This window comes from Galeopterus variegatus, unplaced genomic scaffold (assembly GCF_000696425.1).
Source record: "Galeopterus variegatus unplaced genomic scaffold, G_variegatus-3.0.2 Scaffold2377, whole genome shotgun sequence".
NCBI classification, from domain to species: Eukaryota; Metazoa; Chordata; class Mammalia; order Dermoptera; family Cynocephalidae; genus Galeopterus; species Galeopterus variegatus.
Genome location: NW_007728488.1, coordinates 26674 through 38351, shown reverse-complemented (window position 1 = coordinate 38351; position 11678 = coordinate 26674). Strand labels below are relative to the sequence as shown.

The following is an 11678-nucleotide window of genomic DNA, read 5'->3' as shown; positions in this document are numbered from 1 at the left end:
TTTCAGGCTGATTAGGGGCATGAAATGTCATGGTGTACCTAGAGAATAAGTGGTTTGCTAATTTTTTGAGCGATGAGAGAAGCTATTATATTAAGGAGGAGTCGGTCAGAACAAGAAGGATCTCGAATGCCAATTTAAGACTCTTGTTGCATCGCATCACATATGCGATAGAGCTACTGGAGACAGCAAGGACAGATTCAAATTATATTTGCAACTTATAAAGTTTACTTTGATCATCCTGGAGAGTATATATTGAAGCTGGGGTAAAGCAAGAAGATGGAAGACCTTTTAGAAGGTTTACTAGATGAATCCAGGTAAAGGATGGTGAAATTCTGTACTTGATCTATGGGAATGGAAAGGTGAGAATAAATTCAAGAGACTTTTAGGAGAATCCAATAACCGACTGCATATGAAGGAGAGTAAGTCTAGGATGACCTTCAGACTTGACAGTCTGGGTATGAAGGTGAGTAGTGATACCCCTTAATAAACAGAAAAATAGGTCTACACTGAGAAAATGCTGAGTTTAGGTGGGTAGTATTGATGTGGGGAGTTTTGAGGGGCTTGTGGACATCCAGGTGGAGCTGTCCAGCAAGTGGAAGGATTATATGAGCCTAGAGTTTAGTCTCAGAGTCTGATGGGAAGTTATATATATGATACTTATAGTCACAAATTGAAGCAAGATCACTCTGAAAAGCATAGGGTATGAAAAGAGAACCAGGGACCGATCCCAGGGGAGCATCAATATTCGAAGCTGTATAGAAGACACCTTAAATAATGGTCATAAAAGTAGGAGGATCAAGAACATGCAGTATCAAAGAAACCAGAGGAAGGAGTTTCAAGAATGAGGTATCATCAAGAATGTTACATACAGCAGCAACGTCAAAGAGGGAGACAAGGAAATAGCCAATGGATTTGGATAGTTTTAGTGTTGGGATGAAACCAGATCACTACGGTCTGAAGAGTGAATGGGAAGTTAAAAATGTGGAAGTATCTAATGTATCTTACATTTTTTTTTGGAAAGTCACGACCAACAAGAGAAAGAGAACAATAGAAGGATAGCTAGAAGGAAAAACAGGATCGAAGAAATTTTTTGTTCTTGTTTTTTGTATGAGGCATGGGAGATACTTTACTACATTTATAAATGACAGGGAAAAAAAAACTGGAACAGAAGGAGAAGCTGAAAATACAGGTGTGTATTATTCTATGTCTAATCAGGAGACAGAAATCACACCAGATATTTGACCATAGAAAATTTAAAATAAAGAATTGTTAAATATGCATAAAGCTGCTTATCAGGTAATTTAAAAGGTGGGAAGATAACATAAATACATACAAAAGTAGCAACTGAAAGAAGCATCTAACACTCAAGTCTGGGGAGCCAACGGGGGCAGGCGGGAGATGGAGTTTGCAAAGTGTAGGGAAGAGGGAGAAACTTCTTGCTAAAGGCAATCAGTGTTTTATGAAGATGGCATATGAGCTGGGCTTAATTCAGCAGAGATAAAAGAATATTCCAGGAGTTGCACGGACCTGGCAAATAGTAGGTGCTTAATAAATATTGGTTGAAAAATGAAATTATGAAGGAACAGAATTGGCAAAAATCTAGAGGAGAAAAGTATGGAAAATTTGTGGAGAAGAGTTAAGTTTTGCTGGGGTGTGGAGGGAGGAGAGTGGTTGGAAATAAGATAGAATAGGGATAGGGCAGCCATTCTTCAACACCAGGCTAACGTGTTTAAAGTTTTTCCTAGGAAGCCACTGACATTTGCGTAAGAAAGTGACAAAGACTAGCACAATGATTTCTGGAAGGTTGATTTGTCCATAGCATGTAGAAAGAACCGGAAGGAGTGAGAAACTGAAGTCACTAGCTAGAAGGCCAAAAACGATGACCCGATTGGAGTGACAGTAAGGAAATGTTAAATAAATTATAGGAGGCCATTGTCTCGGACTAAGCTCCTGTCCTAGACCCAAGAAGACCAATCTAACAATCAAAATGGAGTCACTCCTGCTAATGGTGCAGTCACCAAACTAAAACCAAGTAGTTGTCTGACCTCCCCAGAAATCAAGAGAGAGAAATAACAGCCAATTTCTTGAACAGGCCAGTTTAAATCTTCAACTGGCACGAGAACGAAATTCCCTCTGCTTTAATCCTTACACAGAAGAGACAGCCTAAAGTGACCGGATGCTAACTGGTCAGTTATTTTTCTACAGTTCTGTCTGCCTGTCTGCACCTTACAAGAAAAGCAACTTTGAAATGACCGATCTGTTTTTTCATTGTTTTTGCTTTCTTCAGCCTCTTTTTCTGTCTACAAAGTCAACCTGTTTTTCTCAGCTCATTGGAACACTTACTGTATTTTATGGAATGACGTGTTGCCCGGTTCTAGAATCGGAATAAAGCCAATAGAGATCTTTAGCTAAATTTGTTGCAAGTTTGTCCTTTGACAGAAACGAGAGAGGGAATATATAGGGAACAAAATGTAGGCGGCCAACTGGTGACTTAGTTGCTGATGGCGGTTGGGGGACAGGGGAGGAAGAAAGGAAACAGGTTCTTTCTGCATCTAGGCCATTGGGAAGAATGGCAGAAAGAGGAAAGAAAGGAAGAGCAGGAGGTTTTGAAGGTTCTGTGGGGAAGACTGGACATCCTAGTACACGCAACGCTGACAATTCAGGTCTGCAGCTCAGCGGAGTCCGGGCAGGAGGCGGCGATTTGGGTGTCACCCGCACAGAGATCCTGGCGGGGGCCAGTAGCTGGGAGAGCGCGGTGGCATCTCAGCGCGTTTGAATCCCAGCAGTCCCCGGCCAGAGCTGAGGCTGAGCTGCCTCCTGATGTACACTTTTCACCTGGCTGGCCCCCAACAACCAGGAAGAGGGGGATTCCCAATTTCTATTCTGCCCCAAGGCACCGGACTCAGGGAACCGAGGACGCACTAGATTCCCCGCTACTGACCGCTGCCCCTCGGCGGCCCAAAGGGCGCCTCCACCGGCCGAGCGCGCGCTCTCAGGGCGCAGGCGCGCAGGCGCGGCGTCGCCTAGCAACGAGGGCCAACACAGAGCAGGAGGCGCGCGCCGGCGGCGACCAGAAGCGGCTCGGCGGGACTTGGCGGCAGGTAAAGCAGACCCCGGCTGCAGGCCTACCCCCGCGGGTTGGAGAGGCTCAGCGCAGAGGCCCGAGCAAAACTTGGGCAAGGAGAAGGTGCCGCGAGGGTGGAGACTGCTGGGGCAACTGAGGGAACACCGTGTTAGGGGTTGTCGGTCCCTGCCCGGTACCCGCAGTGTTAGACGGGGGTCAGGTGGGTTTCACAAGCATCTGGCCACCTCCCATTGAATAGGTGACAAAGCTGAGGCCCCAAGAGGGGATCTGAGAGTCTACTTGACTGTGAGCAACTCACGAAGTGGCCCACGACTTCCTCTAGCCCCCCTCCTCTCCTTTGTCTTAAAACAAATCTCCCTATTAGAAAATATTTAAAATCATAAAATGAAAGTTCACGAAGGAAAAAATCAAATAGTCAATAAACTCGTGAAAAAAATGTGGCTCTAATAATAAAGAAGATGTAAACTTAATATAGACTTGTTTTCATATCTAATGCCCTGATCTTCGTACCTTTTCACCCAGTTACTTTACTGCTAGAGATTTATCCTAAAGAAACAGTTGGGGATGTGGATGAAAATTTTATGTCCAAGGATGTTTACTGCAGCCTTTTGCATAATTCCAGAGAATTAGAAACAAATGCCCAACAGTAAGAGACTGGCTAGATAAATAATGTGTTTTAAAGTATTCTTTTAAATGACATGTTATGCTGAGCCATTGGAGATGATTAGAGCAATAAATGGAGACTGAGATTTTATGTACTTCTCTGTTAATTTAAGAATTTAGTAGGAAAATTCCCAGGAAGGGAAGGTGAGAATAGGGGATAAAATCCAGGAAGGATGGTAAAATTACTACGGAAGAAACATAAAAAAGGATCTACACCGAAGTAGTACTGATTTCCTTGAGCTTATCTTTGGGTGATTTTTATTTTATTCATTGTGCCTTCTTTGTTTTCCAAATTCTCTACAATGAAATGCATTACCTTTTTGAAGAAAAACAATTAGGGTTATCTCAGAGGTTCGTTGCCCCTGGCTCATGTCAGCTGTTTATTCTCTCCCCATTAACTGTTATACCCAACATGGTGATAAAACACAAACACTTCTAACTTCATAGTATTGCTAGGGATAAGCTCTATCATTGCAATACTGTATGTATAGGCTATTCCAGCCTTTGCACTGTTTATTATGCAATTGCTGGAGAACACTATCCTGAAATAGAAAAAAATAGTTTCTGAGTGAAAATCCCATAATTTAAAACAACTTATGCAGGTGTAATTTAATTGCTTTTTAAATATTATTCATAAAGAATTCTTTTATAAATTAAAGGCTGCTATATCTTGGAATTGGTTATAAGGAGCTATGAACTCATTTTTTTAAGAAATTAATTATAGGATAGATTCTTATTTGTTCAGAGTAGTTTCTGTGTGTGTGCCTGAAACATTACAGGCACAGGTCTAGAGCCTGTGCACTTTTCAAGCACCTATGAAAGATGTTTGAGATTTGAAAAAAAAAAATGGCTCTAAAATATGAATAGAAAACTAAAAAATTAATGTTAATTAAATGTTTTTATTAGCATTAAAATTTCATTACATTTGAAAACGATTTTCTCATTTTTCAAGAATTTCAGGTGTACATACTGATTACTGAGTAATTTCAAATGCAAATTTCAATTTTTTTATAATGAAAATTACATTTAATTGGGGACGTTGGGTACATTTTAACATCTTAATATATTGGATATAGTGTGAGGTAGTGTATCACAGAGTAAGCTTGCCCAGGCTATCAAAGATCTTAAAATTCATGTGGCCTGAAGCTAGTGACCTGGAACAGATGTCTTGCAGAAGTCCCTATGAGTTTTTATGAACACGTGGCTTTTTAATATATGTGATTAATTCTGGTCAGTGTCGCTAATGCGAGGAGTTGCTTTTGACCCTTGACAAGCTCTTTGAACTAACCCTGATATTGTAGATTCCCTCCAAGGATTTTCTATTTCTCAGGGTTTCCCTTGAGACTATGGTAATTTCCTTGATGCTAGAATATAGCATCTGAGATGGCTCTAATGCCAAACATAATCCTACAAACTTTCATTTGTAGAAAACTAGAAAGATTTCTTGGTTATTCTAACAGGCACCAGTATCTTGGAAAGTTCTCTGTACCTAGGATGAATTGCTTCTCTGTGGTATGTCAACTATGTACATATAATATTTCTCTGGCTTTTTTCCACATAGGCATGGGCATATGAGGGCAAATGGAAAAGGGTCTTGCAAAAAAGTACCCTCAGTTTCCCCAGAATACATCTCTTCAGATTCTCAATTGCTTTTTTATTGAGCTATGGATTATATTAGAGAAAACTTCATTGTTATCTGAGAAAAGGACACAAACGTTGATTCAGATTTGGTAGATCTTGTATACTATTCACAAAATTATTTCACCCAGGAAAAATAGAATTAATGTCTACTATGTACGAGACACTATTGTAGGTGCTTGGAATAGATCGGTGCCAGAAATAGGCAAAAATTCCTGCCTTTGTGGCACATTCTTACAGATCTCAAAGGTAATTTGGATTTAGTCTCTCACATCCAACATAAGTGAACTATAAGCATGGTAAACTATTTCCTGTTATGTATGTACAAGTTATGTTACTAATATATTCAAACTATCCCATTACTGGGTATAAATCCAAAGGAATGGAAATCATGTCGAAGGGATACCTGTACTCCCATGTTTATTGCAGCTCTATTTACAATAGCCAGGCTATGGAATCAATCTAAATTTCCATTGATGGATGACTGGATAAGGAAAATATGGTATATATACACAATGGAATATTACTCAGCTATAAGAAAATAATGAAATTCTGCCATTCACAGCAACATGGATGAGCCTGTAGGAAATTATTTTAAGTGAAACAACCCAAGCACAGAAAGACATACCATACCGCATGTCTTCATAAGTGGGAGCTGAATTAATAATAAATAAACAATAAAGAAAGAGAGACAGAAAGAAAGAAACAACAATCACAATCATATGCTTAACTTTTAGAAGGAGACAACAGAACTGTGGTTTCTAGAGGTGGAGAGGGGGAGGGAGAAAAGTAGGGGGGTTAATGAGAAATTAATGAAAAATTGGTTCAAGGACACAAAGAATGACAACGTATTGTAATGATGACTAAGCTAACTATCCTGATTTGACCATCACATATTGTACACAGCTACTGATAGTCAACTTTGTACCCCACAAATAGGTATAATCAATTATGCTTTAATAAAAAATAAATTGGAGAAAAAAATATGTTATACATATATTTTCAAACTAATATATTGCAAACTGGAAGCCAGGACTAATGCTCAACAATCTTATCAAAAAGATCCTTTAAAATTACCCTTTAAAATTATAGTTTGAAATACGGATGTAGGTAACATATTTGTACATGTGCAATAATTTCTACGTGTATTGCTTTGTCTGTTATTAGGGAAAAATGTAAAGGAGAAGATAAACCTCTTCTTAAGAACATAGGTAACTGAGAGATTTGTACACATATAATGCACAAATGACACTTTAATCATTTATTGCTTCTTTTTCCAGAATGGGTAAAAAGATAAAGAAGGAAGTAGAACCTCCTCCTGAGGATGTGGTAAGTTTCTGATTTGAATACTAGTAGCACTTTAACAACCAGTGTTAAAAATAAATTACTCAAACAGTTTGGCATGTACCACTATATACATGAATACATGGTGGCAGAAGTCCAAAGTCTGACTAATGATAAGATTAGTCAGAGAAATCTAACATTATGTAAACAAACATTTAACCATTGTCATTATATAATTAGCACAATTAGAGAGTAATTATTAGCTTTTCCAGTATGTAGATGGCATATTTGTAGCCTAGTTAATGAGTAAATAGTTTTGGGATGTTCTTTTAAATACTTTACATTTGCCAGTCTCTCATTCATGTTAATTATCCAAGTGAATTTTCAAAAATAACTGGAAGTTGTGCTATAGCTATTAGACATGCCTGTTAGGTTGTCTGGTGATGGCCATTTGGACATGAGAAGTTTTGTATTTTCCAGCTCTATCAAGAGAGTAGTCTGAGATTGTCATCTTTTTCTATTCCAAATGCTAAGTAATGCATCCCCACTACAGAAAGCCCGTCTCTCTCTTTTAAAAGCATGGTTTTAGGCCGGTGGATTAGCTCAGTTAGTTAGAGCATGGTGCTGATAACACCAAGGTCCAGGGCTTGATCCATGGACCAGCCAGCCACCCCCAAAATAAAGTAAAATAAGAGTATGGTTTTATCTTCTCTCTCTAAATTTTATCAATTACTGAAAGATTGTGTAAAAGTGGGAAATGACCTTTGACAATGTTTAGTTCAGAAACTTACTTTGAAACAGATATTTGATGTGGTTTTCTTCTGATAAAATATAACTAGAAACGGAGTATAGTCTACACACTCACAGGATTTTATAGTCTGAAGGATCCTGAGCTTACTGCAGAAATCTCCCCTCCAGCGCTGGAGCATTGTGGTTAAGACTGAGAGCTTTGTCCCAGCTCTGCCTTTCATGACCTGTGTTATTTTGGCCAAGTTGACAAATTTGGCCAAGTTATTTCAGTTTTTCTTTATCTCTTCTATGGACATTGTAATATCCAACTCATTTCGGTGATGGTATAAATTACGTGAAGTTCTCAATGCCTGGCATGTAATTAGCACTCAGTAAATAAGATCTATTATTATAGGAATCCTCTGAACTCTGCTACACACACACGCACCTGTGCAAGCACGTAGGTATGGTACTTCAATACAGTTTGGAATAAAAGTTTTAGAAGCACCTGTCTGCCCAGGTCCTGGAATGCTTTGCAGAAGTGGTCATTGTGGTCTCATGATGTAGTTTTGTCATTCTGGCAGCCTTCCTTTGGACATACTCCTAAAACGTTTCAGATTATGTTTTCATTGCATCCTAGGTTTGCTTGACCCCACTTTTTACTGCCAAATAGCATTATTGGCATCTTATTGGTAGAAAGTAGACTCATGAACACAGTACTTCACAACACACATATTCTGATTAAAATTAGAATTGTCTAATAATAGATATGTTTGTCTAATACTTGTCCTATAATTTTATGATGTATTGCCGGTACTGTTCTCTGCACTCCAATCCATCCTTGAGGACTTTAGAAACACACAGTCCTAGCTTTGACAAAATATAGTTCTTACTTCCTCAGTTCACAACAGCCCTGGGGGCAGCAAAAGTCACGTGTAACAATTGCCAATGGTCCCTGACTATTGACTGCCTTTCCCAAGGGCCTTCCATCCTTCCCCTACTCTGACTTTATGTTAGTAAAGCTGATAGAGTTGTATTAAAATATGTAACCTCATTTCTACCTTATAAATTCTAATACTTCAAAACAGTATACCATAATTTATAGGGTATACCCTTCAAAGTATGTGAAAGGTTTGTTCTACAATTGTAAATGAAAACCAGATTTAAAACAGGGATATATAACTACCTAAGAAAATAAATTTTTCTCTGTCAACTAATGGTAAATTGCTTCTTATATATTTCCTAGAAAAATTGTTTCCAAAGATTTTAATTTTGATCAGTCTTTCATCTACAGGCTAAAATGGGTAACAGAGACAGCAAGTGTTCAGTGATATGATTAAAACAAAAAACTCCCTTTTTTTTCTTAATATTCTCAATTGTCATAGCATTCATTAATATTTGCCTATGTGGTATATTGATCTACATTTTCTTCTTATAAAAGAGATACTAGTTCAGAAGATGCCTGGATGTGGAAAACATACAGCTTGAATGACCAATACAACATATTCTGTCTTTCTAAATCCTTTTTATGACTGGCTGAAAGGTTGCTTGTATGCTTTAATAAAAGGCAAGCTTCTTGTGGAAAGATTGCATAAAAAAATTCCTGACAGAAACAGCTCTGTTAGGCATTATTGAGTATAAGGCAAGATATTCAGTGACTAAGTGTAAGCTCTGCAGTTACACTGCCTGAGTTTGAATCCTCACTTTGTCATCTACTTGTGCTCGTCTATGACCTTGGATAAATTTCCTAACCTTGGTGTACCACAGTGAGGATGTAATGATACCTACTTTATAGGAATACCCACTCACAGAGGCAAAGTAAGGTTGAATATAAGATGTTTAGAATAGCACTAGCACTAGGTAAGAGCTCAGTAAGTGTTGTCATTAATGATGTAGTTGAGGGTACTGTTCATGATTCTGTAGAGCTGAACAAGTTTGTATGATCTGTCAAAGGAGGCAGGATGTCAGCTGTGAAGACCAGCTGGCCACTAAAGTCCCCAGAGGCCTGCTGTATAGCCATCATGATTCATGGTCAGGTCTTTAAGCTTGCAAGGATGGAAACTGTGTTCTGTTAATATTTCAGGGGATAAATCCACAGTGTCTGAACTCACGAGAGACTGTGCCCTGGCCCCAGAATTTTAATGATTAAGGATCAAGGTAACCGAACATTTATGTTAAAAGATCAGCACTTTGTCTCCCTAAATTAAATGCACAGGGGAAGCTCAGCGCGGTGAATATTGAAACAGAGCAATGGAAAATGGCAGAACGTGCTCCCTCACCTGGACAACCAAATCCAACTCCTTGGAAGAATGGGATGTCTCCTGGGGCTTGATTTTCCCCAGACCTTCTTCATCAATCTCAGAACTCAACCTTTAATTCTTCGTTGTAAACTGGCAACACTGCCATGGACTTTTTTTTAAAAAAAAGAAGTGAAGAATCACAGGGACTTATTTTCCCATCTTCCTCCCTCATCACCGATAAGCAAAACACCATGTATTAATTTTAAAAATTATAAATTCATAAATAATATATGTATATAAAACTGGTATGGGTAATTGTCAACTTGCTCACCTCACTCTAAAAGTTTGCTACTTTGATTCAGGTTGCAAAATAAACTAAAGGCCATTTTAGCTCTTTTCATTTTAACCTTTACATGTTTTAGCAGATTTTTACTGATGTCTAGATATTCTCTAGTAAAAGTTCATGTTAGATGAGTGCAGTCTACTTCCTCCTATTTCTCTTTTCTTGTGCAATTGGCTCCTCATGATCTGAGGCCACTGATGTGGTAAACACACTTCAACAGAAATCAAAAAAGCCTTTTATTTGCACTTACTGGCACCATAAAATTCACATAATTGTCATAAATTATCTATTTTCATTGAGTTCAACTTTATAATTTTGTATTCTTTTGTATCTGTGCTGTCTAATACAGTAGCCACTAGCCACATGTGGTTATTTAAATTTAAACTTATGATGATTAAAATTAACAATTAAAAAATAAAATAAAAAATTCAGTTCCTCAGTCACATTAGTGACGTTTCAAGTGCTCAAAAGCCGCACACGGCCTGTGACTGCTGTATTGGACAACACAGAACTGGAGCATTTCCATTCTTGAAGTTTTACTGGACAGCACTATTCTAGACAGTCTATTTCCTTAACAGAGGTATAAAAATAGCTCCGTAACTCTGGCCTTTCTAATTGACTGGGCTTAAAATTCAAAGCATAGCCAAAATGTTTCCCCCCCCCCCTTTTTTTAAAAATTCTTTTTGTAAATAATTTTGGTTCATCATTTATTTTGTGCAGAGTGTGAAATTATAATTTCATCACAAGCTTGATGGTGACTGTAACTTCCTCACGGGCAAGCAGATGGGATGTGTAATTACAGCACCGTATTATTTGTTTAGCCATGTGGCATTCTGTTATAGCCATCATTTTATTCTCAGAGTCTTTTAAAATAAAAAATTACTATAATGCCGTGGGCTGTGTAGGAGAAACAAATGTCATGCCAAGCTTCTCCACCCTCTGCCAAACATCGGCATTACTCCTCCTTCAACAGCTCTGTAGATTATAACTCTCACAGTCCCAGTCTTCCCTTTAAGTTTCTTGTACCTGATACCGCCTTTTTCTTAATGATGACCGGAAGCTATGACAAAATACTGAAGAGTCTTTTAAACCACCGAGGGGAGACTAAATGGTATTTACTATAGCTTTTGTTTAAAACTCTCCTCCTTTGAGAACTGCAGTTATTTTGTGGAGATTACAACGTATCCATGTTTAACTGTACTGTGTTTATTCACATGCTTGTAAAATCAGCTTTAGAAATATTAAAACATTAGAAGTCTCTGAGGTGAAAGTTCTAAAATGGAAGGGATGTCTGTTCTGAATTTGGGTTGGTGGAGAAGGTAACTAGCTGGAATGTTAGAGAAGCTGCCATAAGTGGTAATGATGATCTAAAGCTGTGATTCTCAGGGTTTTGGTGGGCGATCAGGGAAACTTCTGAAGGCAGAATGAGAACGTGGACCCTCTCCCCACAAAAATGCATTTCAAATCTTTTGCGTACAATTTTAGTGGGTGAATGTACCCCCCGAAGCCTTTTAATGGCTCCATGAACCTCAGATTAAGAACCTTCTTTCCTGACAGCAGCAGACAGTTCACAGTTAAGGCTCGACAGTACACTCGAAGGCTACAAGCATAAAAAAAGTTTCCAGATGTATATTTTGCAAATATTTTCTCCTGCTCTGTTGGTTGTCTTTTAGCTCTGTTAATTGTTTCTTTTGCT

The 11678-nt window shown here is 38.4% G+C and overlaps 1 protein-coding gene across 1 annotated transcript in view; it reads left to right on the top strand.

The window, feature by feature from the left end:
* Positions 1 to 2501: 2501 nt before the first annotated feature.
* LOC103597650 (armadillo repeat-containing protein 3-like) overlaps positions 2502 to 11678 on the top strand; it is a gene marked incomplete at its 3' end in the record, with an annotated part of 35458 nt that continues 26281 nt past the window's right edge. Inside the window, exons 1-2 of the mRNA XM_008581521.1 lie at positions 2502 to 3187; positions 6667 to 6715. Of these exons, the coding sequence (XP_008579743.1) occupies positions 2502 to 3187; positions 6667 to 6715 (735 nt within the window). The remainder of the gene's footprint in view (positions 3188 to 6666; positions 6716 to 11678) is intronic.